Here is a 26131-nt window from a genome sequence, read left to right as displayed (position 1 = left end):
TATATGACACCAGTTGGATTTTGGTGATCTTTCCAGGGATCTTGTGATCGGGGTCAGTAGGATTCAGATACCTTTGTACAATAGCTTTTTAGAGGCAAATAAAACATTTATAGCAACACACTTCAAATCTATGTAAGGCATGTGGAACTGTAGAACCTCTATAGGTTCAGTACTAACAAAGATGGCACTGTTGCAATACAAAATGGCATGCATTTTGAGGTGAGGTTTAATTAAAAATGGGGACTTCAAGATGCTTTTAGCTATTGTCATTGCTTCTAAGGTTCCTGGTCAAGTCTGACAACATCCACCAGAACTTGGGGGGAAACAGGCAAAAAGTTGCTCATTGCATGGGGATTAAGAAGGAGTGGGGAGTTTCCTTCAGAAGGATTTCAAACTTGGATTTCTGACCAGAGACTTAGCTACTCAGCTTTGCCTGGATTGGGAACAGGAACATTCTTTGTGCAATTAGGAGTGCAAAATTTACAGGTCCGTGGTGAGGAAGAGTGCAAGCAAGGGAAACGGGGCTTTGTAATCCAACCTTGAGGTCACTTACCTGGGAAGGAGGAAACACAGGCTGTACTTTGAGGATTGTGTGTGTTTTACATGAAATTGCATGGAGTTTATTATTAGTCTTGGAAGCATAAGCAGAGCTAAGCAGGGCCTGTAAAGTGATGGACTGAACAATTTTTGCCCAAGGTGTTTTGTAAATAATTGTGTGAAGCTTTAAAATGACACTGATAAACAGAATGAAGGTAAGATTTTGTACATGCTGTTTCTTGTTTCTTTTTTTTTCCCCTCCGGATTCCTGATATATATACAGTTTTTTCATTTCATAGTGAAGAAACTTTGCGTAGTGAAAGTCACTTCTGTTTTAAGTGCATGATCAAGCTACAGCTTGTGTACTTGTCAGAAAGTATTCTTGATCTGCTCTACAGTTTTAAGAGAGGAATGAGCACACTGAAAATCAACAGCAGTTCTGTATCCACAGATGTGGACGTAAAATGTTGAGGTAATAGTGATGCATGCCAGCACTCGAGTATTTCTGAGTTTATAACTTTGAAGTGAAGAAAATGAAAAGTATTGTACCATAATTAGAGTGTTAAAACAAGTTCGTGTGTTTACTTCTAATTTTGATAGTTTAAAAAACGTATTTGTTATTAGCTAAATTTACAATGGCAGTTTTAGGTTTCTAGGAAGCTCTACTGACCTCTGTAAAGAGGTAATTCAGTGAACCTGTCACTAATAATTTCACTCTGCAGCTAATAGTAATGGGTTTAATCCAGAAATTATGAGCTGGGCCCCTTTCCCTGAGGGAAGTATTTCTTTCCATCTTAAATATAAGGTGGGGGGAGCATAGTAACTTTAACAGGACCTAGCTTTTCTTTTATTTTTGAAGTGTAGGGGGCTTTTTAAATACTGTATGGCACAGAATTTTTCTTCAATTACCTCCATCTGAAGTCACACTAATGCCGTATTTTTTTACCCCTGCCATTCTAATGGAACACAGCTTTGCTTGCTGTTGCTTTCTCATGTTTACCGCTCTTGCAAATGAGCTCATGATGGCTGCAGTCTTTTAGAACCCTGTGAACAAGAACCCTGACCATGTTAATTGTGCTCTGACTGATTCTAAAGGGCACTGAAGCTTCTGACTGGTGTTACGGTAGCCATGCTAGTAGATGGCAATGCAGCAATTGTGATGAAAATTTGTATAAAATTATTATGGTGGTTTATTGCAAAGCAAGAAACCCAAGAATAACTCCTTCAGTGGCCTTACAAATTGTAATTATTTTTAATATTGGCTTTGAACGTTAATTTAGTTCTCCTCTGTCTTGTCCTAATGAAAGAAATCCCTGCATACAGGGGCTGGAACTCCAGTGTGTAAGCATTTGAAACACAGCCCTTTGGCTTGTTATGCTGTGAGAGTTCTGAACTAATTCAGCAGTAGCTTGTTTTATAGAATTTTTTTCAACCAGTTATTGTGCCTCTTGCTTATGCTTAGTCCTTCTATTTGCAGTTCTATTTTTGTTGTCTTGAGCAAAATTTTTAAGTTTTAGCAAAATCTATCAAACACTCAAACACTTTTACTGAATATGTTATAATATACAATCTACATACATTTATACTTCTGAATGGGCCTCAGTCATCAAAGCCATTGAGGGAAGTTGGTGCTACTGAAAGAATAACCACTGTTTGTTCTTGCCTGATATGGTCACCATCCTTACACCAGGAAATGTGCTTGTGCAGGTATGCAGTGAGTTGTATTTGGGGAATTTACTATGATTAAGACAAATCTGTGAGTAGGAAGGGTGGGAGGGTAATGTAGCATGTTAACATGGTAGGCTTTATAAAATTGTTCCCTAGCATTCAAACCTCTTGTCCTCTAACCTGGCGCAAGCATTCTGGGCTCCTTTCTTTTCTTCTTTCCCTGTCAGTGGAATGCATGGTTTGCCCTCACTGCTTGCTTAGTAGCTGAGGAACTTGAGGTCACCTGTTTGCATTCTCTATACACAAATACTGCTGGTCCTGCCCTACGTCTCATGCTTGGCCATACCACAAAGCCAGGAAGAACGCAGGTGGGTATTTTCTAACACCTAGGAATGACTTCATATGTGAGAAAAAGTGTAGTGGATGTGGCATACAGGTATGAAGAACAAGTCTTCTGAAATTGATTGGGATGCTTTTTTTGATTTTATTTACTTATTTTCTTTCTGGCTATCGTAGTTTCTCTCTGAAGTGAAGTCTTTAGGAGAGTGTGAGGTGGGTTTTTTTTGCTGTTTGAGTAGAAATTTACATTTAGTGCACCCAGATGAACTAGTAAGAAAAAACTTGGTTCACTTTTCTCAGTTTGTCAAACTCCCTGATAGATTTATACAGAAGTTGTTTTGGAAAGGGCATATAGTGTGCAAGGATGTATGTCTTCCAACCAATGGATTGACCTTGTTGCTGCTCATCAGCTCAGTGGCTGACTGGGCCCTGAGTCCTTGCTGGGAACATCAATACCTGACACGTGCTTTGCTCACATTAAATTAGTATCTGGCTGGTGACTGTTAAATGCTCTAGACTAAACAAGACTGTTCTGTTAAATAAGATTTTAAATTGTAAAAAAAAATTTGTATTTTACTACTTCAAGACTAGCTATAAAGATTCAATGGCGAGTAATAAACAGATCTGTTACCTTTATTAAAATTAGCAATGACCATGCTGTGAAACAGGTATGTGTGCCAGTTAAGAGGACTGGAAGGGAAAGAGCTGCAAAAGGACCAAGCTGCTCATAGCCATGAAACTGTTTTGCAGCTGCTGCCATACAGCTGCCAGAAGCCTTCGGTAGCTTCTGTCTGTCTGGTATGGAGGTGGGTTGGAGGGGCACTTTGTACAACTGTACTGCTGCTGGCATATACCCAGTCACTCTGGTTTGCCAGGATATATAAAAAGCTCTCCACAGTTTTACTTTGTAATGACCAAAAGTTATTGGTCTTCTCTTAATTTCCATACCCTCATTTCTTGTGCCCCAAACCAGACTCACTCCTGCTGCTTCAGAGTCCTGCAGTATTTCATGATCCTCAGATCACAGCAAAGAAACTGTACTTGTAAATACCTTTCAGCAGCTAATCCTCTTCAGATTCCTAAATTGTTATGTGAAGAGAGTTAATCTGATACGACAGTTCATCTAAGAAGTAGATCCAAGTCCTGTTCAGTCGAATCTCCTAGAAGCAGGGCATATTTAATACATATAAAATGGGTAGCATATTTTAATTAGAAAAAGCAGTATATTCTAACTGAAATTGGTGACATACCTCATGGACACTGTAGTAGAAGTTATCAAAGTCTGATCTTGAGTTTGATCTTTAAATAGCTATCCAACAGTGCTTACTTAAATGTAATTCTCAGGAGCTATCACTGGATTTGAAAAGCCTGCAAGTACATTATCTTAGACCACTCTTCCATACTAGATGTCTTCAGTGCAGCAATTGTTTGTTAAATGGGCCTCATGTCCTTCATGATCTAGTATTTCTTGATTTATTTCTTACAATCAAAATGCAATTGTTATACACCCTGTGCTTTTCCAGAGGTTTTTTAGATTCAGAACTGATTGATTGTGGTTTTCTGCTGATGAGAATACAGCTCAGAACTGTGACTCCAGAGAATCAAGATTTTAAGATAAATCTCAATATCCTTAGGCGTAATATAAAAGGAATTGATAGCTTTAGGAAAAAAAAAGAGAAATGTTACATGGGTGTTTCATAGTTTAGACTTGTCTCAAGTTTTTCAGCTTAGAAGAGCAGATCAGACAGACATGTCTCAAACTTACTTCAGAGAGCAGCTATGGAACTGATGTGACTCATGTATGGTAGACAGTCACTGGAGTTTAGCCTAAACAGTGTGAAATCAGAGAGTCCCAGAGAAATCTGACATCTCCTTCTAAAGGTATGAAGGCCGATGCTGCGAACAGTCTGGTTCCTCATGTATCTGAAAGTAGGAGAAGTTCCCAGGCTCACATCTGTTTGCCAAGAGACAGCGAGAAAAGATTGACATCACATTGCCTGAGTTGTGTAAGGGTAACCCTCTGAAAGGCAAGTGGTCTAGTGAGCAAACATTGAGTTTGTGCTCAAATAACGTTTTCTCTTGCCTTGTCTGTCAGGCCTTCATTAGTGTGTCAGTAAAGCTCACATCAAATAAAACCTTCTCTATGGGCTCTAGCAATGTTTACTCAAAACACTCAGATCTTTTTTTTTCTTGAAGGAGAAAATGCCAGTGCTCATTTCACTTTCCTAATGAGGAGTGGCGAAGGTGTGATGGAGGTTGTGCACAGAAGGAGAGTAGGAGCTTTTTCATGCATTGTTTGAAGGCTTAGGCCATTACTTTTTGAAACTCCTTCAGAAAACAATTGATAATTAAGAAGGGATGGATGTTTTTTCTCGTTGTTTCTATAAAGCTGGGGAACTGCATATAGGTTGAAAGCTGAAATTTCAATAGGTAGAAGTATTTCAGAATAACCAAAATTTGCTCTTAAATGAATCAATACCTTTCTGTTCTCTTTAGCTGAGATGAAATAATGAAATGAATAATTTTAATCTGAGTGTTTGAGTTAGCAGTACTTTTGCAGTTGAAATAAGTATTAACGTTATATTTTTTATTTCCTGAAATTTAAGCACAAAACAATTGTCCCCAAGTTAAAAGCGAGAGAGAGTCACTTTCCCCCTTTTTTTCCAGTTAAAAATAGTAGTTATATTTTATGGACTACTGCTGTATGGATTTTTCTAAATGATGGGAAAAACATAGAGTTTTGTTATTTCTTTGATTATAGGCAAGTTAGTCGTAACATAGTAATTACTGTAACAGAGTTGGTAAAATGTATTTCTCCCCTTATTTAGGAAAACATACTGCAGTAGGAATTTTCACCATACATCAGGATGGTGCTTGTAATACTGGTGTTGCCCAAGTAATGGAATTATTGCTGCTTTTTATGTCACTTGTTTATTTCTGTTCAGGTAAAGCATTCTGTTATTTTTCCCTCTGTGTTCATTCTTGACTGTTTTATAAGTGGATTCTGCATGCATGCGCTCACATAAGGTACACTGAAGTGTACTTTGTTCGTAGTGGAAAAGGTACAGCTGTGAGAAAGGAATGTGAATGAGAAAATGTAACTGTGTAAGCACGTTTATGCAGCTGCATTTTAATGTAGCTTATTATTGGAGCTCTCTTTGCCGGATAAAACTGTTACAACTGAAGATAAGCGATTAAAAATTTCTCCAAAATGTTGTGAGCCAAAGATGAATCAAAAATTATACATGCTCAATTCTGCTTCCAGTTTTGCTTATACTTTTAAATGAGGTGTCTTCATGTCAGTGTCTGAAAACTTTCAGATGTTAGTAACACTTACTCATGAACTTTACATATTAAAGCAGTTTTGCAGATTGAATGTTTTTTTTTTAAGACTTACCTCTATTAGATCTTCACAGAAAAAATCATTCAGCTTATGTTTGTATTTTTGTTCTGTAAGTAGGTTGAACAAGATAGTCTTATATTTCATAAGACTCAACCTTAACATACAGTGATTTGTGATAAAACCCAGAATCTCAATGAAAAACAGTTAAAGAAATACTTCAGCGAGTCATTTTTCAGTTAGAAAAAGAGGACTGCAAAATGTCACTATCATACTTCAAGAACATTTAAAGAAAATCAATCAAAATAGTTTAGAATTCTGCTTTATTTGTTTGCAGTATCATTGGCCTGAGTTTTTAATTACACAAGGGAGAAGATATTTTTCTAGGCACTATGTGGACAGCGAAAGTCTTTGCCCACAGAAATGTATTTGTGTGCTTTGCCTTTGTGAGTTCATATCATGTGAAGTAACACAGGTCCAGCTTCCAGAATATTAAAAGAAAGTTGATCTGTTGCATAAAATTTAGTGTGCAAATTTCCCAATTATGAACCAGGAATTCTTTGTTTATTTGGTAGAGGGGAGAAATTCCCCAAAATGCCACCAAAAGAAACCCCAAACCCAAATCCACCAGAATAGACCAGGAATAGCAATAGTGTTTAACACTTCTGCATTCTAGTGCTGGAGAAGACTGCTTTGCAGAGTTGAAAATTTTTCAGTCTCTTCATTTGCTTCACCCATGGCTTTTTTTAGGGACATAAATTATGAAAGATCTTGTGATGAAGTCTGGATGAGTGGAAACTGGAGAAGGACAGCCAATTTACTTCATTCACGTCATCCATTGATCAGGCAATATTTCATTTTCATGGGACTAACAGTCAGGTGGGAGTCTCAGTACTTAAGGCTTCAGCTAGGGACATGATGGTACTTAATCCATTTTGCTTATATTGCAACCTATATTTATGTCCAGGTTTGTCTCCTTTACCCCCTCGGGGGTAGAAAAAAAGTATAGAACAATGCCAGTGTAAGAGGATTTGAGTTCTTACATTTAGTACTTTGTTTCATCCACTTGTCATCTTCGTTCTGCATCTCAGAGAGAGAAACCCACACATTTAAGTACATTTTTCACTCTAGGGGCCTTTCTTATTCTTTTAAATTTTCTTCTTCTATCTGTGGCTGTGTAACCTAGATTGTGAATTAGCTCTTCTGGCTGTTCAGAGGCTCCAGAGTGCCAGATTTGAGTTTCTGTCACAGGAACGATGCTTCATACGTGCAGCTTCAGTTTAGGTCTAAAGCCATTGAATCACATCTGTATATCTGCAGCCTCAGATAAATCAATCTGACTTTACAACATATTTCTAGATCCAGGGCCACTTGGGAGTACTGTGTAGACTCTAAGTTCTCTCTGCAGAATTGTATGGTGTGACAGGATTAGAGCTGAATTAGGCCTGGTAACCTGATGGATCAAGTTGATTGTCTGATTAACTTCTCAATGCTGTGCTTGCTGGTATCTTCCTGTCTACTGTTGTAATCTGGAAAATGCCAGTGTGTGCTTCTGAATAATTCAAGTAGCTGCTGTTAGCTCAGTATTTTTTCAGATGTTGTACAAAAATATATTTTAGCATGAACAGTAATAAATGATTGGTTCCCTGATGCATTTTTCTGTAACTGCAATGATGGATTTAAACTGCCCACTGCCAGTCCTAGGCTGTAGCATCTGAGTTGCAATAACCAATATCATGTCCAAGAGAGGAAGTTTTGTAGATGGATAGGAATTGTAATGGAAATTCAGTGTAGGTGTAATAAAGTACTCGCAGAGCATGTGTGCCACATACAGTCCTTGTGCTGTCTTTTTAGCCTCTCATTAGCTCTTTATTCCTATTCCATAGTCCCTTATTCTCTCCAATTTATTAGCAATTCAGCAGAATTTCTGCAGTGCCTCAGCTGTCCTCTGTTTGGCCTTCAAGGATTGCAAAACCTCTAAGGTTTTTTTTTTCCTGAGCGCTTACATCTTACATAGTGCTTTAGCATCAATTTGTCCCCAGAGCACCCAGAAAAAGCCACCAGCTCTCCTACTGAAGTTTAACACTGTCAGAGTCCTTCAGCCTCTCTTGAATATGTGTCTCTGAAAGATACTGCTGCTACAATAACTATCTGTGAGTAATGTCATATTAAGCTCAGAGTCACATGAAGGCATCCAGCCAAGAGAAGGGGATGGTGCTTGCTGGCATTGCCTGTTGTTTTCAGAAAAGGATGGTGATCAAGTCTGCAAGCCCTTTGTACCTTGTTTGAATAGAGATTAATCAAACTTCGTACTCCATAATGCAGTGTGTCAGCCAAACCTGTAAATACATTTCATTTTAGGTCACTCTGGAAGTAATGCCTCAAATGTATTAATGTGGAAACAATAACGAGGAGCACCATTCTCAGAAGAAGTGGTGAGGCAGTGGTACAGGCTGCCCAGGGAGGTCATGGAGTCACTGTCCCTGGGGGTGGTCAAGAATTGTAGATGCCTTAATAAGGAACATGGGCAACATTGGTGGTAGGTGGACAGTTGGGCTAGGTGATCTTAGTGGTATTTTTGAACCTTAGTGATTCTATGAAATTATAATCCAGTTGAATCTTGATTATGGTGCTCCTCAAAACAGGTTTTTTTTGTTTGTTTGTTTTTTAAGTTCTAGGAGCTATCTTACTATTTTCACTGCATGTTTTATATTGATGTTAAGCATATGATGAAAAATGTTATTTTGCAATCAGTGTTTTTGTTTGTTTCTGAAGAAATAAACTCATCCTTATGATGAATTATGATGATGGCTTGCAAATTCTTCTAAGTTCAGTGGATTTTTTCTTTGATCAGAACATGCGAAGTACCTCTGTTTGCCAGAATAGCCCATCTGTTAACCAAGGCTTGAGGTTCTGATCACAAATTATCATTTTTAGATGTTATGGTTTACTTAATATTCAATATGATGTAACAATTCATTTTTTTTATTTTGTGCATAGCTAAGCTTTATGAAATTACGGTATTTGGCAGGAGCTGTTGCTTGTAAAATGTCGTGATAGACCCATAGATTAGAACTTCTTGAATTGGGGAATATGGTACTGACTTAAAGCAAGGCTTTGTTGGGAGTGCAAATATCCTGTAGGTTCTGTGTGTCTATGCGTTTCCAGGTGGTAGATAGCATAGCGTTACTCATTTATCTTGTCTAGGTTTCCACAGATCAAATCTGACATCTTCAATCTGTCTTTAATTTTTCTAAATGCATCCCTTCTTCTCTACCTTCCCCAGTTTTCCTGTGCCTGTACTCCACATGGTGCAGAGCTCTGTTTTATCTCCTGATTGTTCATTTACAAATGATGAAGTCAGCATTTGATGTCACTGGAGATGAGCAGCAGGATATGTAGCAACATTAAAAGCTGAATACAGTACAGAAGTGGACACTGACGTGGATATCAGACAATCGAGGCTTTATGAGGATAGTATGTGGGAAAACGTTTCTTCTTGCAGCTGCTCACAGTGCTGAGTTTGTCTTTCAGATGCTGTAAAGCCAGTAATTGAATAGGTCTGTAACTCAAAAATATGATACAGTATTTAAATTTAATTTGCACAGGAAATGTTTTATTAGTGTAACCTATGAACATACATTATATCTTCACTTTACTATCATCCTTGGGAACAAAGTACCTGCGGTGAGTTGATAAGTCAAGATATAGTAACACTGATCTGTGCAGTACATATAATACCAAGAGCTTTAGTAGGCTGTAATCCTTTTGATCTTTATAGCGCTCTTCTTCCCATATCAAAGTGGTGAGAAAACATTAACAGGCCTCGGGATGCTTAGCGAGTAGATGTGGCACAGTATCAGCAGTAAACTGATATGCAGCAGTATTTGCGTAATTAAAAACTTCATTAGTAAATAGTTTTGCAAAAAAATATGTAGAGTTCTGTGGTTTTGAAAAAACAGCTTTGAGGTTATTGTTGTGACACTTCTAGGCATTTATTGTGTATTTTGAATATTCAGAAAGTAAATACCTTACCGTGGTCCTCTTTGCATTTTTTGTCTTGTGGTTTAAAGCTATCTGCTTTGCAGTATTAGTGTTTTATTCACTAAAAGCAGTCCTGGATCACCAGCAGTGAAAGGCTCTACGTTAGTGGAAAATATTTTTTCTATTAAAGAATCCATTAATGTCAGAAAAATTTTCTTCTAGGTATGATGCTGATGTTGTGTGGAAGGGGGGAAAAAGGGCTGCTGACGCCAGTAAAATTCTTTTTGTAAGTAAGAAAGGCCAGAGGCTTTGGTTTAAAAAAAAGTTTCCCCTTTCTAAGTGTTGAAATCTTTCAACATCTGTTAAAGGCCAGATTGTGACGAGTAGGGGGAGCTGTTGTGCACATGAACTCAGTCCAGAGCTAGGATGCCTATTTCTGGGGGAACACTGAGGCAACGGAGTCCAAGTGGTTCTTGTGGTAAGGGTAAAGATGCCCATGAATGAGAAATTCCTTTTACTAGAACTGCATTCTTCACCCTACCAGAAAACTTGGCCTGAAATCAGAGCTTCGTATTTTTTAAGAGGAGGGAGAAAAGAGCACTTCACCAAAGACAGCCTCAGGTGAGCTGGGATCTGCTGAGCGGAGTGAGCTGAATGATTAGATCTGCCCCAGAAGGATGCTAGTTCTAAGATTTGCATTGGAGATGCTCAGAGCTGAGGAAGAAACAGGAGTTGTCTCCCAGAACATGAGGCTTGTAAGGCTTGGGAGCTAGTAAGAGCAAGCTGAAACCAAATTGTGGCATTTCCCATAGTAGTATTTTTTAAAGTTCCTCAGAATACAGCTGCAGATCCAGTGAGTGCTGTGTCTCCTACCATAACAAACTGTGAGCGCTTTCCTGTTCTGTGTGCTGCTTTGCATTCGTGGCCCTTGAACTCAGGGTTCAAGTCTCCTCAGGACTCGGTGGTTTTGATGATCAGTACAACTCTACAACTGCCTGAAAGGAGGTTGTGGCCAGGTGGGGGTCAGCCTCTGCTCTTTGGTAGCAGTGATAGGATGAGGGGGAACGGCCTCAAGTTGCAACAGGAGAGGTTCAGGGTGGTTATGAATTGAAACAGTTCTCAAGAAGGGCAGTGATGCAGTGGCACAGACTGCCCGGGGGGTGGTGGAGTCACTTTGCCTGGAGGTGTTCAGGCACTGTGGAGATGCGGCACTGAGGGACGTGGTCAGTGGGCAGTAGTATCCTTGGTAGGTGGATGGTTGGACTAGGTGACCTTAGAGATCTTTTCCAACCTTAATGATTCTATGATCTCTGTTTTTCGTTTGTGGTACCTTATGACTGTAAGGTACCTGTGTAAGCAGACAGGCTCTCGGGTTTGCAGTCCCTGCAGGTGGCTGACAGCCGCGCGGTGGAAGTAGGCGCTGATGTTGGGAGCGGGAGCTGCCGAGGAGCGAGGAAGTTCAGACAGCGCTCCAAGTGACACCGGGCGCTATTCCGTGTCCCGCTTTCCCCGATTATTTCCCTCGCTTGCGGTTTGCGGGCGAGTTGATTCCACTTTCCCTTTCTGTGCAGGCGTGTGTGTGAGAGGAGAGAGGCGCGGGGCGGTTGAAACCCACCGGTCCCAGTGGGTGCCCGCCGCTGCGGAATATGGCTTTAATCTCCGCACTGGCTTTCATCAGGAGGATCAAAGACGGGCGGCAGCGCGGGGCCGAGGCCCCCAGACTCGGCGCGGGAGCCTCGCGGCCGCTCCCCGTGCTTCGCTGAGGCGGGGGGAGGCGGCTCTTCCCCAGGGGGGCCCGGCCCCGCCGCGCCCGCCCCGGCCCGGCCCCCGCCGCCGCCGGCTGCTCGCTGCGCGCTGCTCGGCACCGTGCCATTGTTCGAGCGGGCGGCCGGCACCGCGCTCGGGTCGGGGCTGCGATCTGCTCGGCCCGCGCCTGGTAAGTGCCGGGGGAGCTCGCGCCGGCTGGAAAAGAAAAGAAAGCGTTACGGTGTAGATCTTGCTAGGAGTGCTGCCCGCATTCGGTTTATTTACGCTGAAACGCTGCTTTGCAGCGTTAAGCGGAGCCCTCCGCTTGCGGGAGGCGAGAGAACAGAGAGAAGCAGCCCGCGTCGCGCTCCGGCTGTCCGAGCAGATCCGCTGTCATACCGGCGGCCGTGGGGCCGTCCTGCGCGGCTGGGCACGGGGAGGCTCCGGCGGGAGGGGAAGCGGAAGGGTTCTGCGGGAGTGCGTCGCTTTCGGAGAGACTCGTTGTTGGGCTGGCTGGAGGTGTGAAACTGCTGCCCTGCTAGGTGCCGGGGCGCTCTGCCGGCTCCGCGCTTTGTACCTGTCTGAGCCCTGCTGCTCAGAACGGGGGAAGGCTGTTGTTAGCAGCAGATGCTTAAAAGATTTTCCGGTGTAGTTTTCCGATATGGACAGAAAACCTGTTTTGAAAGAGATTGTCAAGAGGTTCTTTAACCTGCAGTGTGAGGTGGTGATGTGGTCAGGACAGCGGGAGGGTAGCTGGGGCTGTATCCTTAGGAGCACTTCTTTTTGTCTCCCTTTACAGCTGTAGTATGTAAATGGCACTGCAAGATGAGCCTGCTGGACTTTCAATACAAGTAGCTTCTTTTAGATAAAGAAAGATGTGGGTTGGGGTGTGTGTGTGTGTGTGTGTGTGTGTGTGTGTGTGTGTGTGTGTGTGTGTTTGTGTGTGTGTGTGTGTGTGTGTGATCCCCCTGTGTAAGCAGGATTAGAGCTATCTTGAGTCAGAATTTTTTCAACTACAAAAAATGAGATATCTTTCATATGGTAATGGCAAGTCAGCAAGTTGTGTACATAAGATTTGGTGTGATGAGACCCTCCCAGCTGTAAGCAGTGAGATCGCTATGCTCTTACACTGTACTGAGGTGTATGTGCCTTCCAGAGCTAGGCATGCTTTTCTTGAAGGATGGTTTGTTCTCATCAGGTCCATCTGTATCTCTCTCTCTTTCCCTCTTCAAAACTCTGGTTATGTGAAGCTCTTTTCTGCTCTTCTTATTATGTATATATTTTTCCATTTTCCCTATGCGTATGTGTTTATTTTAAAATAAAATTGAATCATGGCACAAAACTTCTAGAAAAGAATTTTCAGAGCTCCTTGTTACTTCTATTTTTAGCTTAATTATTATGAGCTCTGACTTTCTAGCTAAAGCACTGCAATTGATTTCTTTAAGCAAAGCCTGGCAAATGATTTCTGTAAATGGTCTGCTGTTGTTTGTGCCAAGAAAAGTAACTTTAGCTTAAAAGCAAAATAGATGTTTGCATTTCTTGAGCAATCTTTCCCACCCTCTGCAACCTTTCCCAGCTCCCACAGCTGGTGGTGGTGGTGGTGGTGGTGAGTGGCTCTGTGTGCCAGCTCGGCAACACTGACTCACCAGTGCCCATCTGCACCGTGAGCTACGCGCTGGCGTAGGGACATCTGGAAACTCCCTGTCACATGAATTGCCATTCCTCAGCCAGCCTGTGATGCAGGAAATGAAATCATGGTGGCTCAGGTTCAGGATGGGACAGCTTCGTAGCGGGTCAGGCTGTTGAGAGGAATGGAAGAATTGGCTCTTTTCTTCTTCTTTTTTGAAAAACTAGGTACAAAATGAAAGAGGGGAAATTTCCATTCTGCAAATCTCTTCTGCTTCGTAACCGTCCTCTAACTACTATCGCATGGTAGAAGTGCACAGACTGCTGAAAGTCTGCTCCTTATGGGGGAGACATTAATTGGGAGTATTTATAGACTGCTCAGAAAATAAATTGACTATAATCACTGCTCTCAGAAGTAGGAACTGAAAATCATATTGATCCTCAAAGTGAGGCAGTTGCATTAATCACATAAACCCATGTGCTCATGAAAGAATTTTCCTGAAGATAAACTGTCTGAAATATACCTTAAATACCTGAGAACCAAGTGGAAAGGACAGGGAATCCTTGTTTCTAGAGAGTGCCTGTGTTTTGTAAAGTGCAAGCTTTTCAGGGAAGACCTAGTGGTTAACAGCTGAAATAGAAAAGCAAGAATCAGGGTATTGAGAGAAACCAAGCACCACATATGAATGCATAAGAGCTAGAGAATTTGAAAAATGTCCAGCTGAGAGCCAAAATGGAGATCAACAACCATAAAACATTAAAAAGCTGTTTGTCTTGCTGAAGAACACTGCAATGATAGATAACTAGACGTCTCCCATAAAAAACAGTATCAAACACCAGGCACCACCTGTTACTTCTGGAAATGCTAAGAAAAACCAAAGATGCAAAGAATTTTGGTGATGTGAAGGAGGAGAAAACCCTCCTTAGAGTGTCTGTGCGTTCACTGGCACAGCAAACGAAGTCTGGAGAGGATTTATCCAAGTTTACAGTTTCAACCGCATAACCCATTTGCCACATGAAAAAACCTGTAGCCTCTTAAGGGACTGTAAGTCCATTATAACATTTCATCTGGAAGGAGACTTAATAGGTAGCTATGGGATTGTTAAATGTTGCTTATTTCAAGAATGCACTACTTTTTGAATTAAACTGCTTTAGATGAACTTTTGACATGAAAAGATTTTTCTTTTTTCTTTTTTTTCCCCTTCAGGCAGTAAGTTCACATCCGAACCATCGTGCTTTGTAGCGGACAGGTCTGAAAGGACCGCAAAACCTGGAGCAGTTCCTTTGGCTGAATGGTAGGATGCTGACTGCAGCTGCAAGGCTTTCCGTAACTCTTCAGTGAAATTTGAGTTTTGTCCTACCTTAAATAAAAATAAAAATGCTTATATAACAGTTTAACTTTATTTTAGTGCAAGATGGAGATTTTGAACATAAGCATCTTTTGTTAAATGTTTTTAAAACCCCAACAATGCAGAAACTAGCTCTTCTAACAATCTATAAATTATCTGTGCTAACATACCAGGTTATACTAAATTTCCACAACATCGTTGCCTCTTGCACTTCTGTCATTTTCAGTTGCAGGCATTATGAATCCAGATGGGATTTGTTGAACCAATGTTTCTTTAAGTCTTTTTTTTTTTTTTAAGGAAACTTTAAAGTGAAGAAAAAACAGTTCAATTGAAGCCAAAGGAACAGGTGAACTTAATCCAAGTCTCAAATGAGCACACTAGTTAGGGAACACCAAATCCTACATAGTTTCAGTGTGGTGCTGCATTACTTTATTTCCTGAAGGGCCTACAGTGTAGATGGCAGATGTCTGCTGGGTAAGCTGTGTTCGATGTTAGCTCTACAAATAATAAAGAGATTACTCCATAAAGCTGTCACTGCGTAGCATTGCCTCTGCAGACTGTGGTACTTTCCAGATATGACGCTGTTCCAAACTGTATGGCTGAAGTGCCTTCTTAGCAGTTATTGTTATCAGGCGTGGGGTAATTGAAGATAATTCTGGTGTTCTTCCTCTAGCAGTGCAGCTGGCATGATTTCTAAGCAGTCATTTATTTTTAAAATACTGAGTCCAACTGGAGAGGTGAAGAGGGATGGATAACCAAGTGTAGCATATTAAACATCTAGATTAACATTTTTTCTAATTGCATTTAATCTCCTATTATCTAGGGCTTTGTGTACTAAAACTGGTATTATATCCATCACTGTATTGCTCAGAATGTCTGTCACTTCCAAGCCTTCAGCTCTGAGTTGAGATAATAACAGTGAAACAAAACAAAACAAAAAATAATCAGAAAACCAGACCAACCAAACAAAACCACAACCCACCACTCTATTAAAGAATACCAAATAAAGCTACCAACGCAAATGAAAATAAACAGCACAGCTCATTTTACTTTGAGTGTTAGTGTAAGCCTTAGTTCTAAGCTGCAATGGAACACAGCACCTCATCACATGGCTACCATAGGCACGCAGAATAGTTATGCTGACTTTAATACAGCTTGGAGAGAACTTGAAGGTGAGCAGGTGCTTCCATGCTTTCTCAGGCTCAGTGAAATTAGGTGGGTAGAGCTCAAGTGCTTCTCAAGGCTTGTGAAGGGAAAAAGAGTGAGTTTGGTCTATTAATTTTTATAGCTTGGAGTAGTTGCTGTATAATCTGTTCACTAGGAGAACTGAATCAGAGTTATGTCGCTCAGATGTTGTGGTTCTGCTGATGGATCTTTGACTTGTCTTTGAATTTTCTGGTTTCTGAAGAGTCATTCTGAAGATTGTGTTTAAACTGAACATATGCAGGTAGATATTACATCAGTTGAAAATAAGGATTTTCATCTTTGATCATACTAAGTGTTGGCTGCAGGGCTGGCTGGAGCAGAAGCCCTAGCTCCCATGTTGCTGCTCAACAGGGCGCAGACACCACAGTCGTCCCAAACCTGCACAGAGAGCGCTGGTTCTGAGGGCATGAGCTATAATGCTGTGCCTGTGTTGTGGATTTACCTCTTGCAGAAATGCCTGCTTTTCTTCACAGAGTGATGGGAAACAGCTACTAAAAGTTATGGAGTGCTGTCTCAACTACTGCACATACAGATGGCCTGGGCTTACAGTGGAAAGGATGTGGTTTGTCTTCTGGAAGGACTAGATAGCTGCAGCATCTCCATGCCTGATGTTTGGTTGTAATAATAATTTGTGGAGCTGTAACTTTGATTGGATTACAGTTTCAAATGATGATATAGCTGTGTCAAACTAATTCAGAGAAAGAAATGTAACCCCACCACTGCGCATCCTAACTGTTATATGAGTGAACGAGAAAATAATTAGTCAGCAATGCCCAAAACACTGCCGACCCACTCAGTGGGAGCTTTCTCTGCTTTGCTGTCTGTTAAGGCTCTGCCAATCCAGTGGTCTTTGAAGCTGCCTGCAGTTCTGATCAAACTCGACTGTTCAAACACAGCAGCATTTCACATTAGCAGTGCATCTCTTCAGCCTGAAACAAACTTTAGCTGACCACTTGAATTTACTCTCTGTGTTCTGTGAAAAGTCCTCAAGGCGCTTGACGTGGGGAGGGGTACAGGGCAGGAATGTGTGGAATTAGACTCTGGAAAAACCTCCTGCTCTGAGTGCTTATCTAAATGCAAGTGACTTCCCAGGGAATCTGGCTCTGCTCATGATCTAGAACAAATAGCCCGGGATTAATTTTCGTTTCAGAAGTGAAGGATTTAGTTATGTCTCGGGGAGATCCCGCGCAGGGGGGCTGCTGAGGGCAACATTCCTCTGTGCAAAGCACTTTCTGCTCAGAATTAGCATTCAGGCAATTAAATAGCTCAGCTGGCTGGGCAGGCTTAGCGCTGAGCACTCTCCAAAGGTAGCAGAGAAGAAAACAAGTTAGAAACTTTCTTGCTTATCTGTCTTTGTGTTGTCTTTCTGTAAAGCTCAGTGTCCATAATGCAAACCTTGTAATTTCCGCTTGTATTGTTGTTGATTAAGTTCAGTATGAGATAGCTAACATCACTAGCCAAACTGGTTGTAATGAACTGTTTCTAGTTTTTAAGCAAATGTTGAGTTATTCTTCTAAATAGCATTTATATAGTTAGTGTTTGTCTTTCCTTATTGTTCTCTCTCTTTTCTCCTCCCTTCCCATCCAAAAAAGTTATGTTATTTGGGAAGCAATTTCTTTCCTAGCTCAATATGATGTTTTGCCTTTCCTGTTACTTATCAATATAATTTAACTTATTTTCAAGTCTCATTAAAGCACAGTTATAATTAACACAAGGAAATCCTTTTACTGATTTAGGTTTCCCCCCCCCCCCCCCAAAAAAAAAAAAGTCTTTAGTATCCTTTATTTTCAATACAGTACATTTCTTAATTGCCTTTGGGATATGTCATGGGATGGATGAGCTTTTCAGTCAGTAGTAATTGAATCCTAGGATTTTTTTTAAGCTTAGGAAAGGCATGTGATTGTATTACAAATTTTTAGTGTTGATAACAATTCATTTTGCACTTCTGCTAAAGACCTGGTCTACCACAGAACAATTTTGACAAAAGTTTGATTCATTTAAATAAAGCATTTTTAAAAGAGTATCATCAGAAATATGAATACTCATGATTTTCAGTAGAAATGGGAGGATGAGAAGGAGAGTTACCAAAATCACCACATCAGTGATTATTAATCTATGCTGTGTGGTCCTCTCTTCTGCTGGCTTTCAAAGAACACAGGCAAACTGTGGTGCAAGGTGTGGATGGTTACGCAGTTTATGCTGAAGTCTATTTTCGTAAAGAGTGGCTGTTACTTAGTCTTACACAACATGATCTTGTTCCCCTGCTTCTCAGCCATAACTTGTTGGCTGTGACCCAGAGTCTGTCATTTGAGTTACATAAATGCTAAGCGATTAAACCAAAATGTAACTTTTTGTTGAACAAGAAGGTCCTTCAAAACTTTCCTGGCATGTTAGTCCTTTCCATTTGTCTGTGAGATGATGAGAGAAGCTTTGCTAATTTAAAAGTAATCTCTGAGCATCTGAAGACATGGCAGTTCTGTAAATTTTTCTCTATTTTTATTTCTTCAGGAACATCTGTCGTCTATCAAGAACTTGGAGCATGGCAATGAGTGATGTCAGTGAGTCTGTGGTCCTGAGCAATGGCAGCATCTTGTCAAATGCTACCAGCCCAGGTATTGCTGCGGCTAATGATGGAGACGTTGCTTTCCAGCAGCTCCCATCCAAGGAAACACCAAGAGCAAAAGGAAATCCAAATGGCTGCCTGCAATTTAATGGTACAATCAAACCATCCTTTCTGCCTTTAGACAACCAAAGAACTCAGCAGATGTTGTCACAGTGCTGCCACCCTTGCCCATACCATCATTCTATAAGTAGCCATAATAACAGGCAAGAATGTCATTCAGTGGTTGGCAGCTCAGCACCATCTCCTATGACTTCGTGCTGCATGCAGCCACACACTGAGTATTCAGCATCTATTTGCCGAAAACACACACCCATATATCAGCCTGCCTGCTGTCTTCAGCCTTCCCCATCCTTCTGCCTTCACCATCAGTGGCCTGACCATTTTCAGCATCAGCCTGTGCAACAGCATATAGCCAGGATAAGGTAAGCAGTTTGCTTATTTTTATTGTTGTTAGTTTTCAGTGTGGGTAACTGTTTAATAAATACTTCATAAATATTTAAATATCTTAACAACAACAACAACAAAATTAAAAGATCCGGAAGAGATGAACCATATTTCTTCCCAAGTGTTCTTACAAGTTGATCTTTGCATTACCAGCATAACTTTTCTCAGAAGGGTCCAAATTGGGAACCTAGTTTTGTTGTGCTACATGAATATTTTTGAAGCAAATTAGTTCTTTCTAGAAAAAAAAAAAAAGGCTGCTTTTTCTTCCTGGGGGTTGTTTGAAAGCCCATTATGTCTTTTCCAAGACACAATGTACACCTACATTATGTGAAACAAACTACTGCAGAAATAGCTGAGAGAGCACTGAAAGAATGTGAAATGTCTGCATAGTTTAACCAAAACTCGTATTTCCCCAAAAAGATGCACTGGAAAATATTTTCAGTAACTCCAACTGTAAATGTACTGATTGTTTTTTCTTTGTCAGACCATCTGTTTCAGTGAGTTGCCCCCATGTGTTTTCAGCGTATCTTCTATATTGTGCTAGGACTGAGCAATTTCGGATTGCTCCAGGTTTTTAATCCTTTCTGCCCTCTACTTCATAGACACTTACCTCTTTATCTGCTACTTTTGGAGATTCCATGACAATATCCAAGCTACAGGAAGCAGTGATCACAAGGGAATTCTACTACAGCCTGCTGGTTCCAAGCAGTCAATATTGCTGTCAGTCCAAGAGGCAATTTCTAAAACTTGAATTCCCTATTGCCATAACATACTTCTAAGCTTTTACTTTTTTTTTCTGAGTTGCACTTGAGCCAAACTGCATGGTTTTTCACTGGGCAGTAAATGTCTCCTTTTCTCCCTGTTGTCCAACATCTGCATCCTTGTTCTAAAAGTTGGAGCTACAAGTTATTTTCAGACAGTTGTATGTATTTTGTCTTGTTGAAATGAACTAATGTTAAACTTCTGAGAATATCAGACTGGGAGAAATATCCAATGTGGAAAATGTCAAAGTGAATAAAGCTTTTTTTCCTTAAGGTGAAAGCAGATGAAAATAAGGATAATATAAAGTGCAAGTCAGCTTTCCCTGCCGATTATTCCTCTTACAAATGTAAAAATCTTAATTGTTCAACAGCTTACCATCAAACCTGTTTTTTCCACCCCGTAGCTGTGTAATTGTTAAGAAGAGATGAAAACTTTTATGTAATGTTGTATGCAGGAGGTGAACAGTTACTGAATCAGTCAAGCATGCTTTTCAGTGTCAAAGTGGGTGCACTAATTTTGCTGTTTTTCTTGCTCTGGAGCCAGGACTGTTAAACTTCATCTGTATCCCATAGTCTTGAGGAGGGGAATGAGATTTGATGCATAATCTGGGTTTCTGTTCTTGCTCTGGGTAAGAGCACTGGAAAGTTCTTCTTTCAGATAAATAATGATTCCCAGACTATTTCGGAAATACTGTGTGTTGGTGTTTTTTGTTTGTTTGAACTCCTCTGATTAGGATCTTGAGCCAAGATGCTTTTTTTAATCTTGCACTTCCTCACTGTGACGTTACTACATAAATTATAATTTGATAAATGTTCGTTTGAATGTTAGTAGTCAAAATAAGGATAGAATCTGACCTTTAAACCATCTGCCTTTTTTAGCATGCTCTACATGTCCCTATCAAAAGTTCACTGTTTCTTTTCTGGTATTCCTTGTAGTTAATGCAACTGAGTTTTCTCAATGAGAAGATGCTTGCGGTATGCAAATTAAATATTGTCATCCATCTGCTAAAAGCCATCCAGCCTCTAGTTGCTATCACTCATTTTTAGCCAAAAATAGGGTAAATAGAACTTAGGTCCCTTGCCATGCTGAAGAAGCTGGTGTTATCGGCATGGAACCACACACTTTTCTGAGTAGTCTACAAGGTATGTCTAAATGTTATATTCTCTTGTTGCATTGTGAATCCAGTTTAGCATACAGAGAGACCATTGTCAACAAAGATATGTTGGTGGGAGTTAAAAACAATGCAATTGGATATAGTCTTGCACAGGGATAGATGTATGCTCAAGAAGCAGCAATCTGGTTTATCAGTAGTTACTTTGCAGTGCTAAAGAGATTAGTAATGCTGTACATGAGATATTTTTAAATGACTACTGTTCCACACTTTAATTTTACTGTATTTTGAGCCTGAAATCTGCAGAATAGCTTCTTTTCCAGGCATTTTTCTTACAAGGCTAATTGGAAATCATCCAGTTTTATAAAATGTGCATGTTTTAACAGGGTTACTTAAAATGCATGTTCTCCTATGTTGCATAAATTAAATTCAGAATGTAGTCAAACTAGCTTTGTTTTAGGTCCTTTGTATTTAAAAATACACATTTGAATATTGGTTAGGGTTTTTAGTGGGGGAAATGATTCAGTAGAGGAAGGCGAACAATTTTTGCAAATTGCAAATATCACTCATGCTTACAGCTCTGGGCAGGTAACCAATTGTTTCAGCACGACAGGTTTTGTCAGGTTTTTAAGCCCAAGGCTTAACATTTGTCAGTGACCTAAGTTTAAAGGAATGTGGATCTGGAATATCATTGTGGATTGGAGTGCATAAAGAAGACATTGAAATAATGCCACACTTGTCCTATCCTCTTAAAGCTGACTGGATCTGGAATTTTGTAGTGTTCAGCTTTGAAGTTTATAAATAAGATTTTATGGAAATGGCATCTATATATGATGTTGAATGCCTGGGGAACTGTATTTTTTTAGATGAGAAAGGCGTCTTACATAAACAAAACCTTTTTAGTGGTTGGTGGTATACACTGTGATGGTGGCAAAACAAATCTTTATTATGATAGCTAGTAAAGCAGGTCAACTGTTGGTCATAATGGTTCTAACTTTCAGATATTTTTCTGAGGTTAGAGAATATTGAGCAGAGTTTTTGTGGTATTTTGTGCACTCTGTTGAGATGTATTTCATTCAAACATGTTCATCCCTCTTTTGTAGTGAACAGAGTATTTTGACTGCACAAACAGTTTCTTTGAAATTCCAGCTGTCTGTCCACATCAGAATGTCACTGTCCAGGGGACTCACTTTGCTTTCTGACAGCTTCTAAACTGATCAATCTGAATGGTACAATTAGTTCTTCTGTATAGGTATTACTGGAGGATTTTCCACCCTGTCCCTTTGAAAGTCTTATTTTGGAGTAACTGTCTGTGTCTGAAAGCATTTATATATAAACAAATGTGTAGGGCTTGGAACCCCTGGAAGGTGGTGGTTATTGCCCTTCCTTTGCCACCATCTGCTTCTGTCATCATCAGCATCCTTCACTGGACAGACCGTAGAAATGAAGAGGACCCAAACAATCTGTTGTTAACAAGTGATGAAGACTGATGCTTGACAACTGGGAGGACCAAGTTAGGAGTCACTAGGGAAGTGTAAAAACGTGCTGCCCAGCAGCATGTTTAATGGGATGAAAGCAAAATAAAATAAACAGTGCTGGGTTGCGTATTCCACCAGAGCTAAACACTTAGGAAGTATAACATCAGAAAACTCTTAAAAAACATTGCTGGTATCTTTCAAAATCTGTTATTTATACATGAATGCAGGCATGTCAGTAGGGACAGAAGAGGAAGGAAGAATGTGCAGAAAAGGTTCAGTCTTAATTTGTGGAAAGCATATGTTAACAATGTGTGTGGCTGCTGTATATGGTCCCAGTTAAACTGCTTCTCTCACACTTCTATGTGAACTTTTTAATGGGAAAACTCAAGTTAAAAAGTACCTGTATCCTTACTAATCTCAATGCTACCTCTTTTGAAATCTATCTTTTGTGATACAATATAGAAAACTTCTATCTATGGATTCAGAGACAGAAGGCAGGGAAGGAGAGGTCAGGGAGCTGCCAAAAGTGGTGATAAGGAAAATGCCAGGGCAGTTTTGTGCTACAGATTTATGTTATGGTTCTGGTATTCAGAATTCTGCTGTATCTCACAGAGTTGTGTGCCACACACAGTTTGAACATCATTACAGCTGTACTTCAGTACTTACATTTTGATACTTCAAAAAGGAATTCTATGAAAATGCAAAGGCTGTGATGATAGTGCATTATAACCACCTCTCACCCATTTTACATTTTGTTTCTAGTGACTTGGCACAAATATTAGAACCAGAAAGAAATAAAAAGCTCTTGTTTTTTCAAAAAGCAAGGGAAAGTTTGCCAAATACCAGTCTTAATAACAAGACTTTGTTATGAAACAGCTCCCTGCTTGATTCCAGGAAAAGGATAATTGTTATCTAGTATATTCGGCCTGGCTTGCAGAGCTAGTTATATGTATACATGTGTATACAATAGTTCTAAGGATAGTTTTTTATGTCAGCAACATTAACTGCTCATAAGAACTACGTAGAGATTTTAGGCAAAATATTTTCCACCTATCTGCTTTCCAGTTTTGAAAATTGTTAGCTTCTGCTATATTTAACACAGAGGATGCTTTTCTTTTCACTTTTTATGCAGAATATGCATTAATGTCTTTTGTATAATATGAATGTTGTATTATAGGTCAATTAAAAACTTAATTCCCTTCCTTTAAATTAGATTATTGAAGATTGTTTCTGAACCTTCAGCTGAAAGGCAGAAGCTGCTGCTGCTATTTCATTCAGTGTTTCACATGTTGCAAATATCCTGATTCATGCTGTAGAGCATGAGTTGCTGCTTGTTGGTCATTTATGTGGAAACAATACAAATTCTGACTTTAATCTTGTTAAAGTCATTTACTCCATGCTAGAATAGGGATTCTTGGTTTCCTGTGATTTCCCAGAACGGAGAGGCTGGAGGCGAATGAGAACCACAAATTAGGTGCTCCCATTCATGCCTCAGTATTAGCAGCACATTGGCATTCTTGGATTTTAATATAAATGATTAATGGACAAGGAATGTATAGCAATTTCATGGTTGTATTTTGTTCTGAATCTGAATCCAAATGCAGATAATCTGTTGTGCAAGTGTACAGGAAGAGCTCTCCCTGTGACCGAACAAATGGTTTCTTATTCTTTCTCTGGATTTTGTTTTCATGGTACACAACAATCCAAGTTGTGTTTTCTCAATTTTATGCATTTTTTTTTCAATTTTACTTAGTTTTAAGTTATTATTCTCACTGATAGTTTAAGAGGTTTATTCTGGTTTTATTAATCCATTTACTGTTCCGGTGCTAATTATTGTTCTTTGTCAGCTATGCAACCATCGTGCTGCGTTTTGTTAGTCTTGCACAGAGCTGAAAGCAAAGAACAGAGTACAGAGACCAGAATCTGAATTAAAAATGTCATTAATAGTTCAGTGGTCAACCAAATTAAAAGTAACACATGTAGAAAAAAATAAAGTGCACTTAAAAACAAAGCATCACAGCTACTTCATTAGGCAGTCCAAGGGATTCTTGTAGGCTTTTAATTGTAGTAATCAAGCATTAAGGTTTGTCTAGAAAAAACACTGCTTTGAGTCAAGCATTAATCTGAAAACAAAGAAGACATGACAGGTTGGTGCTCTGCTAAGGAGCAGCTGGGAGATGCTGGGACCCTCATCTCTGCCATTTACAGACTCCAGGTTTTGCAAGCTTGAAAAACAAACTTCCTGTGCCCTGAATCCCTCAGCTTGCTGTGAACAACAGAGCAGTAGGACTTGAGTAGCAGTCTGCTGGGCCTGTGGACTGTAGTCTTTGGAGGATATAATTAGCTGATAATGAGAGAAAAGCAATAAGAAAATAGGAGGACTCCTTTTGTATTAAATGGACTGAGAAAAAAAACAGTATTGGCTGTGTTCATTCTTGAAAAGAACTAATCTGTGTGTTAAGATAGCATTAAAGCTGACCATTTGTATAGCTAAAATAATAGCAGTTTGTTCCAGGGCTTTCCCTGTGTGTAGTTCTTCTCATGTACCTTTAACCTAATAGGAGGTTGCAGTATGTTTCAAATGGGAAACAAAATAACACTGTTCAACAAAGAGCAAAAATAAACATAACCAGCTACTTGATTTTCAGCTTTATTAAAGAGACTAGATTTGGAAGATTTGAATATTTCTTGGAAATTTTCAGCTTTCCTGAGTGGCAGAGAATGTGCTGCAATAGGGTAATTGACTTTGGAAAGCTGTGTGTAAGTTTCTGTAATTGGCTGTGGCTTGTTCCAAAATCACCTGTCCTTCCTCTTTGATATTTCAATGTGTTCTTCCACTCCTAGAAAGTAATAATCAATGGATGTGCTTTTAAGTACTCAGTGGTGCCTGAACAGTGAAAACAACACCAAAAACAAAAAAGATAAAACAACAAAAAAGTACCCCCCCAAAAAAAACCACGCATGTAAAGAAGTGCAAAAGGATAATGCACTTGTGTCTGAGCAGATTCACTTATTTTGTTACTCTGAGTTCGATGTGAAGTTCCTGCCCATGATATCAGGCTATCTATCTACTGAATGAACATATGCCTTAAAGCCTTGGCTGTTAATACAAAATACAAATTACATAGTACCATGGATTGATCAGTACAGGTAGCTGGAGCTACAGGTAGAAACTCTAAGCTATTACAGCTGATCACATTTCAGAAACCGTGAGCCCTTTAGAAAAACTTCATTTCCAAAGTAAAAATAGATAATTGTACTGGATCAGGAAAAGTTCCATTCAGTCATGAACTTTTGCTGGATGGTTTTGATTATATTACATTTGTATTACAGTCCTGATTTATCTTGCAATACTTTTTTGGCATCTTAGCTACAGTACTGAAACCATTGAGATGTACTGTAAATGTTTCTTTTTTGCTTGCTTTCCACTGAGTAAGCAAAACAGATTTACTCTCAGGAAATGCAGCAGGTGATGCCACATAATGTATGCTCAGTTAGTCAGTGAAGTTACCATATCCTAAAGAGCCTTTTTTTCTAGTTGCATACGAAATCCTTTTTAATCTCTTAGTTGTGTTGAACATACATTTGCTTTATATCATTTAAAAATTATGATACTCTAAGTGACTAAATTCACAAATGTTGGAACAGGATCATAACACCAATATGTTTGTTTGATGTGAAATACCTTTCTGAATTTAAACTAATTAATGGTATTTTCATGTACTGTAAGTTGTTAAAACGTAGAGAGGTTAAAATTAGCATTTGTCCCAGTAGTTAGTCTGATATTTTGGAAGAAACTGGAGGGGAATGTATTCTGTCTGGAAAAAAGCTTTGTGTTCAAAGGAGGTCTTCTAAGCTTCTGTGAGCAAAAATGATCCCTCTGGTGACTTACAGCCACAAATTCCTCCATCTGTCCAG

The 26131-nt window shown here is 39.7% G+C and overlaps 1 protein-coding gene across 8 annotated transcripts in view; it reads left to right on the top strand.

Moving 5' to 3' along the window:
* The window catches only part of DISP1 (dispatched RND transporter family member 1), an 86370-nt gene that overhangs the window by 35114 nt on the left and 25125 nt on the right, over positions 1 to 26131 (top strand). For 3 of the 8 annotated variants that reach the window (XM_090135001.1, XM_090135002.1, XM_090135003.1), the window contains exons 3-4: positions 14448 to 14535; positions 18304 to 18840. In XM_090135001.1, the coding sequence (XP_089991127.1) occupies positions 14448 to 14535; positions 18304 to 18840 (625 nt within the window). Of the gene's footprint in view, positions 1 to 11690; positions 11805 to 14447; positions 14536 to 18303; positions 18841 to 26131 lie in introns of those variants that run through there. The other 5 variants (XM_090135006.1, XM_090135007.1, XM_090135005.1 and 2 more) reach the window with 3 other exon arrangements.

The sequence above is a fragment of the Phasianus colchicus genome, chromosome 2 (assembly GCF_987193195.1).
Source record: "Phasianus colchicus chromosome 2, bPhaCol1.hap1.1, whole genome shotgun sequence".
Classification (NCBI taxonomy): domain Eukaryota; kingdom Metazoa; phylum Chordata; class Aves; order Galliformes; family Phasianidae; genus Phasianus; species Phasianus colchicus.
Note: the sequence above shows the minus strand (reverse complement) of the source record. Positions and strands in the feature narration are given on the sequence as shown.